This window comes from Lampris incognitus, chromosome 13 (assembly GCF_029633865.1).
Source record: "Lampris incognitus isolate fLamInc1 chromosome 13, fLamInc1.hap2, whole genome shotgun sequence".
NCBI lineage: Eukaryota > Metazoa > Chordata > Actinopteri > Lampriformes > Lampridae > Lampris > Lampris incognitus.
In genome coordinates, this window is record NC_079223.1 from 44855239 (window position 1) to 44873347 (window position 18109).

Below are 18109 nucleotides of genomic sequence, written 5' to 3' on the forward strand. Positions count from 1 at the left end.
GTCCCACCCCTAGTAAAACGGTACCATAACCATGTCATACCTGGTTAAAACGGTACCGTAACCATGTAATACCTGGTTAAAACGGTACCGTAACCATGTAATACCTGGTTAAAACGGTATCAGAACCATGTAATACCTGGTTAAAACGGTACCATAACCATGTCATACCTGGTTAAAACGGTACCGTAACCGTGTAATACCTGGTTAAAACGGTACCGCAACCATGTAATACCTGGTTAAAACGGTACCGTAACCATGTAATACCTGGTTAAAACGGTACCGTAACCATGTAATACCTGGTTAAAACGGTACCACAACCATGTAATACCTGGTTAAAACGGTACCACAACCATGTAATACCTGGTTAAAACGGTACCATAACCATGTAATACCTGGTTAAAACGGTACCACAACCATGTAATACCTGGTTAAAACGGTACCGTAACCATGTAATACCTGGTTAAAACGGTACCGTAACCATGTAATACCTGGTTAAAACGGTACCGTAACCATGTAATACCTTTGCCAATTCAGGTACTTAAAATGTTCATCGACTCCTGGACCGTGCATGCTAAAAAGTAAACATGTTCTACGAACGTAAAACATAATTTCACATAAGCAAAGTGCTTTACCCTCCTGACGTGGACGTTGGCGTTATTAGAGGGGGCTGTTAAAACCATCATCATATAATGATCACGTGGTCATGGACATATTAACTTTTGTTGTTGTTGTTGTTTTGAGAGAATTGAACACAACTTGAGAGAGCCTTTCCCCTCGCCAGTGTTAGACGAGGCCGGCTGAGAGAGACCGCATGCAGATATGGGCAAATCTCATGACGGGGGGGAATATCTGTCAGGAAAGTACAAGTATCTGGGGTTTTTTTTTTTCTTCTCTTTTTTCTTTTTCTTTTTTACATTTGTGGTCAAGGTCAACGAAATCCAACGTAATCAACAAGTCCATTCAATATTTCTTGTCACATCAGGCTGCAAATCCCGGGTGACACAAGTGGCACAAAGAGCGAAAACTCTTCCTCTCCACCCCGCTTTCAGCAGAAGGAAGACAGTAAGCCAGATGCATGATGGGATAAATCCTCCCCCCGCCCCCCCCCCAACTACCTTTACAGGGCACCGCTTTGCTTCTGTAACTCTTCCCTTGAAATAAAAAAAATAAAATAATAATAATAATAAAATGGCTAGATCTCGCCGTATTGTCTGTGCATTGCATGGTGGCGGCCTCCGTCTCATTCCTTAAGGCCTGACCTTCACCCACAGCCATCCCAGCAGTGTTCCATACACCCACGTTTTGACATAGAGTTTCCTGCCGGACTCGGTCAACAGCAGCGGCAGAGTCAATCCTCCTAAAATCAGCAGCGACGGGAGGGTTTTCGTAACACTGAGCGGAGAGCCTCGGCCTTCACCGGGGAACCTGCGAAGTTGGTCTGGATCCTCCGAGTTGTAGAACGCAGTCAGCAGCCTTTAAAAAAAAAAAAGACAGATAAGGAAATGAACCTTTTCTGAGGGCGGTGCAAGGATCGACAAAGTCGATTCACACTGCAGGAATCTGCCGTTTGTTAAGCGGTTTCCTTTATGGTAAGCTTTTACTTGTGGAACTGTGACGGCTCCTAATCAGTTTTCGTTTCCTTCTGACAGTGCCAAAAGTGTATATTCCTCGATTAACTTTCATGTTTATGACAGATCTCAACCTGTTAACCACATAGCTTTAACGAGGAAGTGAGAAAACGAGCCCGGAGAGCACGCACGGCTGCGTGACCTTGGTCTCTTCTTGTGACTGGGCTGCTGCCTTGGCCCACATTTGGGTCACTTCCTAAATTGCAGGATGGCTATCTTAGATTTCAAATGAGGATTTACAGCTTATAATATTACACAAAGCACGTCTTAATAACATGGTGACACATACAGGGCGAGGCGTCGGAACCACCGTCTGAACTTCCCAACACTGTGGTAGCTGAATAAATCAAACGGCATATTTAACAGGAGATTAAATGACGAAATGATATGACGCAGCATTCAGCCACAGAAATGCACACGTGCATCGAAAGATAAGTGGTTGTGATTAAAAGAAGGAAAAAAAGTTCTTACTGCACCAAATTATTTAACAAAACAGCCACACAAAACTCTTTTTTTCTGCAGTTAAGCTGTCACACACGTTCAAACTGTCACGTCATTGTCAACTGAAGGCCCTCACACTCACCGGTCCTTGATCTCAAAGCGCTCGTGCAGCCACCTGCGGAAAAACACTGGCTCTGGAGGAATTTCCGCCATGTCCACACGCTCAAAGTGTATGTGGACTCTGGGGCATTCTTTGCACAGGAATTCTGTAGCGCAGAAAAAACATGAATGAGAGACTAAACAAAAACAGGAAAAGTCTTTCAGCAAAAGGGTACATAGTTTGAGCACTACAAATCAGGATGAGTTGATATCTGCAGAATTGGGTTTTGAAACAAGCACGTCAACTGGGATCATCAGACCCTGTGGATTCAAGATTCATACGAAGTCGGAAATTCTTAAATCACTGCCGTCTGTGGACACGGTAGTGAAACACACATGCACACGTCATTCGAGGAATTCAGAGTAGTGTGTGCTTTGTCCCTTAACCTCCGGTTAAAACAATCATATCCTTTAAAAAGATGATTAAATATGACAATTATTTTCCGTCACGGAACACCTGCTATTTATCGCCCTAAATTATAACAAAGTCATAGCAGTGATTTAGCCTTCTCCTCCTTATGGGATTAGCCTGTATTAGCCAGGAACAAGAAAGAAGAGTTTAGACTACAAAATATTTAACCCCTTTACGTCCTATGTACTGCTAAATGTACGGCTCCATCAGAAATGGCTAAAGCAGGGGTCAGGCTACACAATATTTTTGTCTTTTACAATTGTCGCCATGTCAGATTAGCCAATCGTAGCAGCATAAATTCTTGCCGTGTCTTAGCCGAGAGACTGGCAATACTACAAGTACGACCCTGACCAATCATCGTACGCTGCCTGTCACGATCTTGCGCAAGTTCATAGGTCGTCAGGGAGGAGGGTCAAGAAATTGTCAATTGTGGCTACAGAATTGCTGTGTGTGATGCTGGTGGCCGTGTTCCGAAAGAAAAATATGATTGTGGACACTGTTGCAGCTAGTGTTACTGGGGAATGCTAACCTAGCATAGCTTAACCAGTTACTCACCGGGTTGCTGAAGTGCCTCCGCTATTTCTCGCCAACAATGAGCCTATCTTTTTTGACTGTGTCATGGTACTACTCCCTCAAGGAAAAGTCAAAAAGGCCCGCAGGGGTATTGTTGCCACCGCTCAACAAAAACCGTTTCTTGGTTCTATGTCGTACGCACGCAGCCCTCTAACAGGCTTCGCTATTGGTTTACCCTTCAAGGATCTGCCCCCGCACCTGAGAAAGATCTTTTCCCTCGCCACCCAATCAAGTGGTAGGAGCCACATAGCGCCCCACCACCTATAAAACTCCTACGTCTCTGCAGGCTTGTCTCCATTTTCACTCAGCCACCTTGAGTACGGATCTGATTGTTTTTCTCCATCTGTCACCCTCCGGTGTCACAATTATGCCTTCTCCAGCTCTGCTGAAATGTTTTCTCTGGATAGCCACCAGGCCTGCTTCTTTTGCCTCGGTTGGCATCACCAGGAGGAAGACAAGACCTGCCCTGCCTGCCTTGCTCTCCCCCGGATGGAGCACGAGAACAGGCAGAAGTACGCAGACTCCTTCTGCCTCTCCCGTGCCGGTGAGCGAGCTGACAGCTGCCCGCTAGAAACCCTGGGATAAGTCTGACAAGGAGGAAGACCGTCATGTCTTCGAGGAAGAGGACTCGGCCTCACTCTTCTTCGACTTGTGGAGCCCCCGGGTGTTCACTGGTACCTTCTTGACCATCTACCTAGCCGGTTTTATCCAGTCGCCTAGAGGATGGGTATCCTGCTTCCGCCATCTCCTCCCTCAACGTGTTTCTCAATGTAGGGGCAGACAGGATGTCCAGAGGTCCAGGAGGAATTGAGCCTCTCCCCATATATAGCCGACCAGATCTGCCGTTGGTTTGGGATATCAGTGGCTGATCTGTTTGCAAACAGGGAAAATGCCAAATGCCCCCTGTGGTTTTCTCTGAGAGCGACTAGGTTGAGGGTCATCCATCTGAGCATTCTTTCCTCCTCCTCACGCTGACAAGGAGGAGCAGTGCCTCCACACCCTGTGTCCGGTGAGGGCACTTTGTTGTAATGTGGAGCACTCAGCAGAAGTCAGAAAATCTGACGGACTGTTGGTCTGCCATGGCAGTCAGGTTCAGGGGGCTCCTCTGTTGGCGCAACGGCTCACCCACTGGGTTTGTGATGCAATCCACAAGTTACAATGCTATGGGTCGCCCTGTCCTTGTGGGCTTCAGGGTGCACTAGGGGCATTGCATCCTTGATGGCATTTTTCACGGGACTGTCAGTGGAAGACATGTATCTGCTTGGCGGCTTCCTGGTCCTCCACTTCGACCTTCGCGCAGTCATATCTCAGTGATATGAATGCTGATTCGGTACCCCATGTGGTGCTCAGTAGAAGATCAGGGGGGCCTCATCTTCAGTTGACTGACAAGTCGGCTGTGTTAAGCCCTCGGTGGTTTGTTGCTGTACGGTAGGTATGAGACCCTCAGGTGGGGCAGAGCTCGACCGTTGGACTGTTGCTGTGTAGGGTGTTATGTTGGTTGGTGTCTGACTAGTGTCAGTCGGGCCCAGCTGGGAGTGCATTCACCCCCAACAGCCTTTGCCTAAGATGTGAACCAATACTGAAGCGCGTCAGAGGGCAGAGCATGTACGACATAGAAATAGTAGTTACCCTGAATGTAACTCCAGTTCTATGAGTATTTGCGTAGCCCTCTAACCTCTAGCCCAGCTGGCTCTAGTCTTTGTTGCCGAGTTCAAAGGCAGACGAGCTGCGGAGATACTGGGGTTTTTATAGGAGGTGGGGTGCTGTGTGGCTCCTACCACTTGATTGGGTGTTGAGGGAAAAGATCTGTCTCAGGTGCCGAGGCAGAGCCTCAAAAGGGTAAACCAACAGCAAAGCCCGTTAGAGGGCTATGCACACACTCAAAGAACTGGAGTTACATCCAGGGTAACTACTATTTTCATCTTTCCACCTGACAGCAGCAACAGCAGCCTCCCTCTCTCTCTTTTCCATGTTTACATATGGGCACCAGAGAGAACTCTGTCACCCTATTGGTCAACATCAAGGAACACATCGTAGAAGTTGTCAGACTAGGCGGGAAAATGCAAAAAAATCAGACATGGCAGACTTTTCGTCGGGGTGTAGTGGGGCGTTTCAGACGCCACATCGCTGTTCTTCGATTATGTCTCACTACACGGGGTTAAGACACCCACTTGTCATTGCCGACATTCATAATGAGGACCGACACCGGGAATTTGGTGGCAACGACGAAAATTGGGCTGAATTCGTGTAGTCTGATCACGGCATACGAGACGCTGACAGAACTCTCATGGAAATATTTGAATGTTATAAGCAGAACTCACCATACTCATTTGTACCTGTCATAACCGATACAAATGAGTACCACAATAAAAACAAATAAATATTCTCTTTAAGATAATAACTAAATGAAATGAGACCAGGGCAGATTTGTACAAAGCAGGTGAGGTACTGCGCCTGAACACTACACAGCGTTGTGATTTACACCAACAATTATAACCTGAAATAGAAAGAGCATTTTCTCCGAGCCGTGGGCTTGAGTCACACCTTCTCCTTATCTAAATGGAGCAGATAGCACATTCTGTGAAAACGCAACCTTCCTGGCAACCTGAGATCTGTTTGTTCAGAAAACGGCTATTTTAATTACCTCCTGTTTGAGAAATCGAGCTATCTGAACGGGCAAGGGGCTTCAGGCTGGGGCAGTAATAAGGCAGTAATAATGGTGAACCCATTTTTCCAACACCTTTTGTGTCTGCAGTTTCAAGTCAATTCATTATAGTAAAGCAGAAGCCCTGGAGATGAATGCTTATATAGATATAAAACCCAAAACTGAAAAGATCTCCCATCACCCAGAGCCAGTCTTTGATTCTCGTTCATTATAGGAAATCAGACCTGGGTGCGTGTCTATATAATAGCTTGTGTTTTTGGTGTCTAGCCCTGGATATTTTCTTCTTTTTTTTTTAACACAAATTGCCTATTTATCAGAAGTAATGCTCTGGGTCAGTATGAATGAGTACATGTGAATTTAAATCAAGCTGTAATCCTCAGTCTGGAGAATGAAGGAGTGTTCATTCATTCAGAGATATTGCACAACTTCGTTGAAAACAAGAAGTGTCGCAACTGGAGTTTGGAAAACATTCCTCGTCGGATTTCAAAGGTTCGAATCATTTCTACCTCCCTGTGAAACGACTGCAGTCACCTTCCCAACATCAGACCAGGAAGTACGTGATAAGAGCCATGCTTCTGTATTGTTCCTGTTCTGCTTACTAGAGACACGTCAGTGTTTATTCCTGAGAAAAACAGGATACCTTTTTTTGTGTTTTATATGAAAGCAGAGCTGGAGCCCGGAACAGAAAAACTCCCATCACAGAGCGTACAGCTCACTGGCAGACACACTTGCCAACACAAAAGATAATCTTATAATATTTGATTGGGCATGTACAAAATGTGAAACTCCTTTGTTAATCATGCCAGACGTTATACTGGGAGAGTATCCGGTAACTTCCGACCGGAAGTACATCAGCAGGTCGTGGTTGCCACTGGCCAATATCGAATTGGAATGTCATATGTTCCACTTTTCACTCATGGGAATTCTGCGCAGTTAATGAGCATTTATTTTTGGATTCCCCCCCCCCCTTTTTTTCTCCCCAACTGTATCCTGCCAATTACCCCACTCTTCCGAGCCACCCCGGTCACTGCTCCACACCCTCTGCCGATCCGGGGAGGGCTGCAGACTACCACATGCCTCCTTTGATACATGTGGAGTCGCCAGCTGCTTCTTTTCACATGGCAGTGAGGAGTTTCACCAGGGGGACGTAGCACATGGGAGGATCACGCTATTCCCCCCAGAACAGCCCCCCCCCCCCCAACCCACCAGACGAGGCGCTAGTGCAGCCACCACGACACGTACCCACATCCGGCTTCCCACACCCAGACACAGCCACAATTGTGTGTGTAGGGATGCCTGACTAAGCCAGAGGTAACACAGGGATTCGAACCGGCGATCGCCGTGTTGGTAGGCAACGGAATAGGATGAGTATTTATTCACCGAGCGATTCTTTGATACCTTTGGTGATTCTCTCTCAGATGGAGGCTGAAAAGCCTCTTAATCAAACACGCTCGCTCACCTGGCATTGACGGGGCGGGTCGCCGTTGCCCAGCAGCATCTAGCGTGCTGTCGTACGCCACTGTAATGTCATAGACGGCGTCCAGGTGACCCCTCATGGTCTCTATGGCGATGTGAGAGGCTTTCATTCTGGGCGTGAGGGTTTGCTTGAGGATGGCCAGTCCTACAGAGAGGAGATCGAAACATCACCAATGCAAACATTTCTAGGACACCGACAATGAAAGGTGTTTTTTTTTTCCAAACTGAATAAGAGCATTTTACACAAGTCATATTTAACCTAAAAATGGCTCTTAATTACCGTGCCATATTTAGAGACAATTTTATTCAGAAGCCTGAATGTTTGGGCCATTTACTACACAGCCAGACTTGTTTTTCTGTCCTGTTATTGAGTAGATGTGGCACCATCCTCCCTCCACTAATGCCTCCAACCGCACTAACAGCAGATAATACACATGCCCAATCTGCAGAGCGATTTATTGGGATTAATGGGGGGCAGGTGATACCCGTGGCTGTGATTCAGAGATAGTCTTAATCTCTGCACTGAGTGTAGCGTGTGTTTCCAAACCAACACCCTGTGCTGAACCAGCACTATCATGATGCAATGTTAGCTGCTGGAATCAGGAACATTCATTTCTCATTTCATGTTTCCCCCAGCCCACAGCAGTGCAACACAAAGACAAAAACACATATCCAAACTACAAGAACACACATATCCAAACTACAAGAACACATATATCCAAAATACAAAAAAAAAAAAAAAATCCAACATATCAACAAAAAAAATTCACTGTCCAAGACAGTGAACGCCAGGATGACTGTCGGAACTACCGGTCTGCATGGGCTAGCAGTTAGCTTAGCCTGCCCTGCTACTGAGTCCTGTCAGACCGCCCTCGGTGTTTCCTCCTCAGGTGCAGCTCCAGGCAGGGCCGTGGTCCCTGGGCCCACCAGACACAGCAGATCAGGCTCCTCCAGCCGATCCAACACAAACTCTCCCAGCCAGACACCTTCGACATACCTTTCCGCACTCCACACAACGACACCAAAAACACAGTCAAGGCTAGGCGAGGCCGCCGCCCGACCGCCCTAGGTGTTATTGGAACTGCCGGTCTGCATCGGCTGGCAGTTAGCTTAGCCTGCCCTGCTTCTGTGTCCTGTCAGACCACCCTCGGTGTTTCCTCTTCGGGCGTAGCTTCAGGCAGGCCTGTGGTCCCTGGGCCCACAGGATGCAGCAGACTAAGCTCTCCCAGCCAATCCAGCACCAGCTCTCCCAGCCATCAAATGAAGACACAAACGTGGACAAAGATACTGCATGGACGGTACTGAGTGAGGCCACTCCAAACATAAGTTCGCGCTGCCATCTTCCCACACCGGTACTGGGTGAGGCCGCTGCAAACCCGAATTTGTGCCAACCATCTCAACCAACAAAGGCATATTGCTGCAACAGATAGGTCATCTGTAGAATAGTCCATTGTGGTTAACTGTAAGAACCGTGCAAAACAATTCGAGTTACTTCACTGCATTTTTTCCCCCAATTTTACATGACCACAAGTACTTTTATTTTAATTTTTTGGGATTCTCCCCCCCCCCCTTTCTCCCCAATTGTACCCAGCCAATTACCCCACTCTACCGAGCCATCCTGGTCAGTGCTCCACCCCCTCTGCCGATCCAGGGAGGGCTGCAGACTACCAAATGCCTCCTCCCATACATGTGGAGTCGCCAGCCGCTTCTTTTCACCTGATAGTGAGGAGTTTCACCAGGGAGACGTAGCGCTTCGGAGGATCACACTATTCCCCCCAGTTCCCCATCCTCCCCGAACAGGCGCCCCGACTGACCAGACAAGGCGCTAGTGCATCAACCAGGACACATACCCACATTCGGTTTCCCACCCGCAGACACGGCCAACTGTGTCTGTACGGACGCCCGACCGAGCCGGAGGTAACACTGGGATCGAAGCGGCGACCCCCGTGTTGGTAGGCAACGGAACAGATCACCACGCCACCCGGACGCCCGACCATAAGTACTCTTAAATCAGTTCAATTTACCAATTGTGAATGAAGACTAGAATCATGCTCACTTATTAGATGACAAAGTTAATCTTTTGCCCAAACTGTAAGCTGCACCAGCTGGACTATTTAATTCAAGCTGTTTTAGTGCAAGCTGCAGCAGGGTAAGGTGTTTGTTATCCTGCAAAAACAGTCTTCCGTGTGCATCTGGAGTAGTCCATCACTCAAAGGACATCCAGCCAACAGCAGGCCAGTGGTCAAAAAACAGCCAAGAGATGAAAGGTGCCCGACTCAAATGGTGCAATGGCAGTCTACAGTTAGATGACAGACAGTCTACAGTTAGATGACGGACAGTCTACAGTTAGATGACGGACAGTCTACAGTTAGATGACAGACAGCAGAGCATAACAACGTGCTCTGTGGACACAAACAATGCAGAACTCATCACACCTCGACAAACATGAAACACGGCCACAAACGATCTCACAAAACTGCAATTCTCTCAGCAAAGAGGAAAAACTGCAGCTTCACCTGGCAGAGGAGGGAAATCACTGGAGGATTGGAAAAACATCACTCCCACTCTGATGAATTGTTCTTCCTGCCGTTTCGAGCGGAGGCACAGACCGGGAGATCGAGAAAGTCTTCACGCCACTTGACAGGAGTGCAGACTAGTCACGCTCTTGAGGGTTCAGGGTTAAGTGTTGTCATGCCATGCAGTGATAAAAGATAAAAGTGGAAAGTTTGAACGCTGCAGGATATTGGAAAAAAAAATTGCTGTCAATCAGAGGCATCCTTTCACGGCAGGTGAGTAAATGTAATTGTTAAATGGACCTTCTCCAGCAGCGTTAATGAACCGTGCTTCAAGACTGAGATCAGCTGGGGATGGCTCCAAGAAAATGACGGTGTATTCAACTTAATGCAACAGCCTGCTCAGTCACCAGATCTTGATCCAATTTAACAGCTGTGGGATGGGATCAAGTAAACTTTTCAGAGTACTTCACCATGGCAAGCCAGCTAAACAACTGTGGGAAGTGATGCCATCAGCATGACCCACCATCCCAGCCCCATTCAAATGTCTGTGGGGTAAAAATAATGGATTTGTACGAGCTCTACTCCAGTCTTTGAACTCAAAACAAATCAAATTAGACTTTTCTGACAAGTCCAAAATGCCAACTGAACAACCTCGATCGGACTTCGCCCACCACCTCCCCACTGGTCAAAAAGCCTCTTAATCAATTAATTGTAAGCAAAAAAGGCCCAAACCTCAAACAACATTTGACAAACTGCTGAAGAACAGGAACATCCATCCATCCATCCATCCATTATCCAAACTGCTTATCCTTACTCAGCGTCGCAGGGATGCTGGAGCCTATCCCAGCAGTCATTGAGAGGCAGGCGGGGAGACACCCTGGACAGGCTGCCAGTCCATCACAGGGCTGACACACACACACACACACACACACACACTGGACTATGGGAGGAAACCAGAGCACCCGTAGGAAACCCACGCAGACACGGGGAGAACATGCAAACTCCACACAGAGGATGACCCCCAAGGTTGGACTACCCCGGGGCTCGAACCCAGGACCTTCTTGCTGTGAGGCGACTTACAGGATCTGGAATCAGGAACAATTTATTGTCATTTCTTTCATGTACTTGCGTACACAAAAGAGACGAAATTCCGTTTCCCCCCCAGCCCACAGCGGTGCGACACAAAAGACAAAAACACACATCCCAAATTTCCTAAAAACGACGCCACCAAAAACAAACAAACAGAGAGAACAAAGCAACAACAAAACAAAAACAACACAGTCCACTCAGTGCAACACAGTCCAAAGATTCTGCGCTAACCACTGCACCACCGTGCCGCCCAACAACAGGAACAGAAACACGGAAATAACAGTCCAATACCAAACTCTAAAGACTGATTGCTGTAATGCTGTCAGTACCCTCCTTTGCTGCAAACGCCTGGCTGTCACTGATCACATTCTTGAGCTCCGGGTTATACCGGGTTCCTTCTGGGAAGATGACGAGGTACATCTGTGGGGGAGGGGGGGGACACGGTGAAATAAAGGCTTCTGGGGGGGTATTCATTATATAAAATAGATGACAACAAACACACCACATTAAGCAAAATGTTCATGTGGTCAGCAGGTCAGATTAAGACGTCTACTTACTGGTGTCCCTGATATAGTCTGACTGAGGAGTTTCGTTCTCATCGCCTTTTCATCAAACCTGGCACTTCGTTTTACATAGACGCCGCCATGCTGGATGGGGAAGACAGTCGGGATCAGATCAGTGACAACAGCTGAATGCCACTGAAGTTAAATTAAGTCACGCGTTAATATTCACAGGCAGTAACGTCACCTGAGAGAAGTACCATCCGTACAACGGCAGCCACTTGAGTCCGTCTTTAAGGACATATCTCACGTGACCGAGAGCATCCTGCCTGATGGCAAGCATGTCGGCGATGATCCAGTCCGCTGGAAAAGAGAGGCCAGTGGTTGAGGTTGAGATTAAAATGTTCTTCCGTCCTTTTTAAATGCAATCTTTAACTTGATCGTATCTTTATGTGTCTGACCTGTACATTGATGATTGGAGAGGTAGACCACATTCTCCTTCTTCTTTGGTATCTCTCCGTATACAACAATCTAGGAGGGTGAGAGAATAAGAGCCAGTTAAAACGGGCTTCAAATTGACTTGACCCCCACCAGCTAGTGCGTCTGTGGGGTGTACGCCGGGCGTACTCCGACTACAATACTACAACGTCTTCAACAATACACTTCGACAGGGACCGTGAAAGCCTTGTAACACTGAAAGCAGATAAAAAGTCAATTTGCATATCAATTGATTTTTTTATTTCGAACACGCTAAAATAACAAAATAAGGTAACACTTTAGTATGGGGAACATAAAAAAACTTAATTACTAGTGAATTAGTAATGATCAAGATGTCACTTTAGTATGGGGAACATATTCTAAGTAACAAAAACTTAATTTAGAGTAATTTAACACTATGAACACTTGTAGTTTTGTGTGTTGTTATGTAAGAACAGACCATATTCATTAAGTGTTAGTAAGGGAGAATAACTCTTCTTGTGGTACTACCACCTTATAAAGGCCATACTAAGCAAAGCATATTGAGATAGTGCTACTAATAAGCAATACTTCTGAGGTTATAGAGGGAAAACTCATAGTTAATGGCTTACTGGTTGTATAATAAGGCCATGCAGAATAAGGCATTAATGAGTACGTAATAATGACCAATTAAGAGCCAATATGTTGCTAGTTTGCATGCTAATAAGCACCTAATTAATGGTGACTACGTTCCCCATACTGAAGTGTTACCCAAAATAAAATACACAGGCAGGAATACAAGAACAAATGGAAATAATAGTGAACATATTTTGCAAACTCTCTGTAACAACACGAGTAATAACTGGACCATGTTGGACAAGGGCGTAGGATGAAGTAAGGAACTTTTCTGGTCCTACCGCTTTCTTATACTTTATCAGTCAAATCAAACCAAAACAAAACTTTCAACACAAAACAAAAGTGGAAAAAAAGAAAAGAAATGCCAATGCATAGAGATCAAAATAAACAAGACAGTACCAGTCAAACAAGGCACCTTACACGTCATGTGTCATGTCATGTTATTCCAGTCCACCTCTCTGTTCATCCATCCTATATCTGTTCAATATGTTGTTTTTAAAGAGCTGTTTAAACTTACTTATTGATGTACACATCCTCATTTCTTTTCTACACTTGTTCCATAGATTGACTCCTTTGATGGATATACAGTGAAGTTTTGCATTTGTCCTCACTAGTTGTTTTTTGATTATACATATTCCTCTGAGATCGTGTTTACTTTCCCTCCTTTGGAACAACCTTTGGACACTGTTTGGTAACGGCTGGTTTTTTACTCTGTACATGGTTTGAATTGTTTTGAAGTCAACCAAATCCTTAAATTTTACTGCTTTCAGTTTGATAAAGAGTATTAGAATTGTGTTCCAGTGCATCTCATTCAGGTTGGGTTAGCCCAGCATTTCTCAAAGTGTGTGGCACGCCTCCGCCCCGGGGGGCACAGAGGCATGACGGGGGGTGGGGGGGGGTGTAGTGCAGAACTGCTGTTTTGGGGCACCTGGGTAGCGTTATAGTGGTCTATTCCATTGCCTACCAACACTGGGATCCCAGTTCGAATCCCCGTGTTACCTCTGGCTTGGTCTGGTGTCCCTACAGACACAATTGGCCGTGTCTGGGTGGGAAGCTGCATGTGGGTATGTGTCCTGGTCGCAGCACTAGCCCCTCCTTTGGTCGGTCAGAGCGCCTGTTCAGGGGGGAAGGGGAACAGCGTGATCCTCCCACACGCCTGGCAAAACTCCTCACTGTCAGGTGAAAAGAAGCGGCTGGTGACCCCACATGGATCGGAGGAGGCATGTGGTAGTCTGCAGCCCTCCCTGGATCGGCAGAGGGGGTGGAGCAGTGACTGGGACGGCTCAGAAGAGTGGGGTAATTGGCCAAGTACAATTGGGGAGGAAAAGGGGGGGGGGGAAGCCACACACACAAAAAACAAAACTGTTTTGACGTCAGAATCTTTTTCATGGTGGAACAATCAACAAAATGTGCTTCCATGAGACAGAGAGTCTGTAGGTTGACAGAATGGAGAGATATTTGACAGGGATGAAAAGAAAGACATGTGATGCTTCCAAGACAAACAAGACAAAGTGCTTCACTGACGGTAAATCAACCAAAAACCAAGTTAAGAAAATTTGACGGAGCCCGTCTTGCTCTTGGGTCCACAGTGAATGTGGTGGGAGATGAGGAGAGACCAGTGTGTATTTTATGTCTGAAAACTCTGGCAGCTGGTAGTATGAGACCAAACAAACCGAGAAGACGCTCAGAGACGTTACACCCCAGTCACGTCAACAAGCCACTCGAGTTCTTCCAGAGAAAACATGGTGCATACCGTCAGCAGGAACACTGCTTTGTAAAAGCTGCATCAGTAAACAACAAAGCACTAATGGCGTCATACAAAGTCACACACAGAGTTGCCCACTGCAAGAAACCACACACAACAGCAGAGGAGCTCATACTTCCTGCAGCATTAGGTGTGGTATCAACTACGTTGGATGAGAGAAGCGCCGCAAAACTGAAGGCTGTCCCTCTGTCCAATGATACAGTTGCAAGATGTATATATGCAACATTTCAAATGACCTTGAAGAACAACTCATTAAAAAGCCGAAAGACAAACGTCTCGCCTTACAAGTGGACGAGGCTACTGACAGCAATAAAGACTGCTTGTTTATTGCTTATGTTCGCTTTGTCACGTCAGAGTCACTGTGTGAGGACTTGCTATTTTGCAAGTACGTCCCAAGTAGAGCGACAGCTGATGAGCTCTTCAGGCTTCTTGACTGTTACCTGACAGAACATGGGCTGAAATGGGAGAACTGTGCAGGCGTTTGCAAGGATGGTGCACAGACCATGGCAGGGAAAACAAAGGGATTACAGGCATTGATCAAGAGGGTCTCGCCAGATGTGCAGTGGACGCACTGTCTCATACGCAGAGAAGCCCTGACCTGAAAGAGGTTTTGATGTTGTTAGCGTGGTCAACTTCATCAAAACAAGACCCCTGAGAGCGCGGCTGTTCTCTGCACTTTGTGAGGAGATGGGAGCTGAACATTCAGCTGTTGTTTCACAGCGAGGCTAGGTGGCTCTCACGAAGTAAAGTGTTGTTGCGAGTCTTTGAGCTCAGAGAGGAAATTCGGGTGTTATGGAGGAGGAGCGTATGCATGAAGCTGCAAGCAAGTTTAGTGATGAGCAATTTCTGATGAAACTGGCCTATCTCAGTGATATATTTGGAAAGCTGAATGAATTAAATCTTCAACTTCAAGGCAGAGACAAGCACTTTCCTCACCTGGCAGACAAGATCGGTGCATTCACTCGAAAGCTTGAGATGTGGGGCAGGTGACTTGATGAAGGAAATACTGATTTCTTTGAGAATCTGAGTGAATTTGTTGAAACCAGTGATTCTGGAGCCACCACAGTGATTTCATGTCTTAAGGAGCACATCTCTTCCCTGAGAGGATTCTTTCAAAAATACTTCCCAAACAACAGCGCTCAGTATGACTGGGTGACAGATCCATTCAGTGCAGCAGCACCTGCCGATTTCAGCCCTGCTGAACAGGACCAGTTCATCGAGATGACATCTGACTCCACCCTGAGGCTGAGTTGTACAGCTCAGACACAGTGAATTCTGGCTTGGTGTGGAGAGGGAGTATCCCCTCATAGGACAGAGGGCTGTGGGCATTCTGCTTCCCTTCGCCACAACCTATCTCTGTGAGATGGGCTTTTCTGCTGTTGCCTCGCTTAAAGCAAAGTACAGCTCTAAGCTCAACATGGAGCATGACATGAGTGGCAGTATCCAGCCTGCGGCCCCGTTTTGAAAAGATGTGCAGTGCAAAACAGGCTCATTGCAGCCACCAGTGCATTAAGACGAGCCCTCACAATTTGACTTGCTCATCGTTTTTCCCCAAATATCTGCATCGGTTCTTTTTTTTTTTTACAGGTTGAACTTTATTGTTATTGCTCTAGCAAAGTGATTTTTAAATTTTACTTCCATTTTTTTCTCCGTTTTTGAAAAAGCACACAGACTGATGGATGCAACCTAGTGACCAACGTCACAAAAAGAGGTTTGATAAAGTTGAAGTGGAACTTGTGTTTGTTATTTGCACACACAAAAAATACTGAAAGAGAAGTGAAAGGAATGTTCATAATCTTGATGTTAGCTAAATACAGTTAAACTTGGCCCATTTTGTTGAGGCGGGGGGGGGGCATGAAAGATTTTCTTCCTCCAAAGGGGGGCATGACAGAAAAAGTTTGAGAACCACTGGGTTTAGCCTATGACTGCAAGCAGCAACCTTATGCATACACCAAAAGCCACAATGAAAACCAGAGGGCTCGTTTCCATGCTGCTGTCCAGACCTAGATATCACAAATGCACCTGCCCACGTAAAGAGTGCTTTATCATTAGCAAACATTTGCCAGAAAACAAAACAAAGAAACTGCTACTATGTAGTGCAAATAACTCAAGTGTCTGTGCTGAGGCCTGTATTACTGAAGCACACCCCAGTGTACTACACAACCCCTTCTTTACAACAGTAGACGTGACTGATTGTTTACAGCATAGAGGAATGTGGACATTCCTGCCAGGACGCTCGTCCATCAAGTTCCTGAATCAGCCTTAGATTCTATCATCTGTTTCAGTGCATTTTGTTTTTTCCTTTTGGGAATTATTTCAATAACATGGCAACATGTAAATCAGAACCAGAACACTTTATTCATCCCCGAGGGGGGGGGACAGAATAGACACCGATGGCTCGAGCCCGCTATTCCAAGAAAAAGAAAACGCACCCTGGGAGACAGCTGTCTGTTAAACCAGTTATGGCACATTTCTATTATTAGACAAGGTATTGCACGGCTCCACACGTGTCATTTGGTTAAGTGGAATTCCCCATCCCTAATAAATTCAACCCCCCCCAACGTGGCAAGGCTCGTAATAGCCTCACTCTCGGGGGGGGGGTATTATCTTTTCCATAATTACAGCGTTCGAGGGATTACCCACCTCCACTCCTGTGTACTTCTCAAAGAAAAAGAGGACCATGCTCTGGTAGATGGAGTACAGCTGGTCGTCCACGTTGTGGTACACTCTTGCTGGTAAGAGGGTGGACAGGAAACGCCAAACTCCCCACGAAAGCAGGTAAGCCGGCGCGGTGCCCAGCATCACCGTGGCCGGCAACCAGTACCGCAGCGAGTATGTGTGCACGATCAAGGAGAGAAGCATTTTTGTCTTAATCCTTGACTGGGCAAAAGTGACGAAAGTAGGCTCCCCTGTACTTACAGCTGGTTTTGCTCCCTATGTGCCAAAGGGAGTGTCCTACTCCACCCAACTGGGACCCGTTCAACCAACCACACCTGCCCCTGCTTGAACCGCAGCGCCGGTGAAAGTTAGCTGGGCAAAACTGGCAGTGGACGTGCGGGCGCTAGGTGAGCTAGCCTGCTAATGCTAACGTTAACCTTGTGCACAGCGTTCCCGGCAGAGGCGGCTTTAGCGCGCAGCGGCGCCGCAGCGCAATAACAAAAGAAACCAACCGCAACGGCATCAAGCATGGAGCCGCGCTGCCCGCAGCATCTCGGCGCGGCAGAACCGGAAACGCGACCCTGGGCGCCCACCGGCTGTCACTGTGCGGCGGGCTAAAGTTAGCTCGCAAGCTAGCGACATGTATCCCGTTTACTAAGCGAAGGCAGCTTTTGTCACTCGCGTCTGCGTTTCGAGTTCAACGGCCTTCGCTTAACGCATGTCGACTCGGAAAGACGTTAGCCGGTCTGTTAAACGTGTATTTTTTGGTGCGGGGCGCCGACCCCCCTCCGGTTCCCGTTTAAGCTATAGCCGACCCGGCCGTCCCTGCTCCGCCAGCTCCACACCGCGAATGTCACACGCTCGGTTACACGCCTCCCTACGTCACGCATGACGCAGGGTACGGGGGTCGGAGCTGATTGGTTGAAGGAACGCGACCTCTTCTTTTTCTTTTTTCTTTTTGTTTAACCTAGTTGGAGGATTACGGTGGAAAGCAAGATTGCACAAAATATCCATCCCACCAAGCAGAACAGTATCAAGATGTGTGCATATCGAGATCAATTGCGAATCTGTACAAAACGGAGAAGAAACCATTGAACATCTATGTTATGATGCACAGCAGGATTCTGGGGGGGGG

General features: G+C 46.9%; 1 protein-coding gene across 1 annotated transcript; it reads right to left on the minus strand.

The window, feature by feature from the left end:
- Nucleotides 1-1131: 1131 nt before the first annotated feature.
- Nucleotides 1132-17803, minus strand: agpat5 (1-acylglycerol-3-phosphate O-acyltransferase 5 (lysophosphatidic acid acyltransferase, epsilon)). The gene is made up of 8 exons (XM_056292439.1): nucleotides 16960-17803; nucleotides 11921-11990; nucleotides 11707-11822; nucleotides 11517-11606; nucleotides 11289-11379; nucleotides 7338-7499; nucleotides 2212-2335; nucleotides 1132-1473 (listed from the first exon to the last, which is right to left on the minus strand). The coding sequence occupies exons 1-8, from the start codon at nucleotides 17176-17178 to the stop codon at nucleotides 1248-1250; spliced, it is 1098 nt and encodes a 365-aa protein (XP_056148414.1). The 5' UTR covers nucleotides 17179-17803; the 3' UTR covers nucleotides 1132-1247.
- Nucleotides 17804-18109: the final 306 nt, after the last annotated feature.

Coding starts and splice junctions, on each gene's coding strand:
- agpat5 (XM_056292439.1), bottom strand. CDS start 17,178: ATGCTTCTCTCCTTGATCGTGCACACATACTCGCTGCGGTACTGGTTG. Junction 11,823..11,920: donor CTCCAATCATCAATGTACAG/GTCAGACACATA, acceptor TCTCTTTTCCAG/CGGACTGGATCATCGCCGAC. Junction 2,336..7,337: donor ACCCGCCCCGTCAATGCCAG/GTGAGCGAGCGT, acceptor TCTGCGCTACAG/AATTCCTGTGCAAAGAATGC.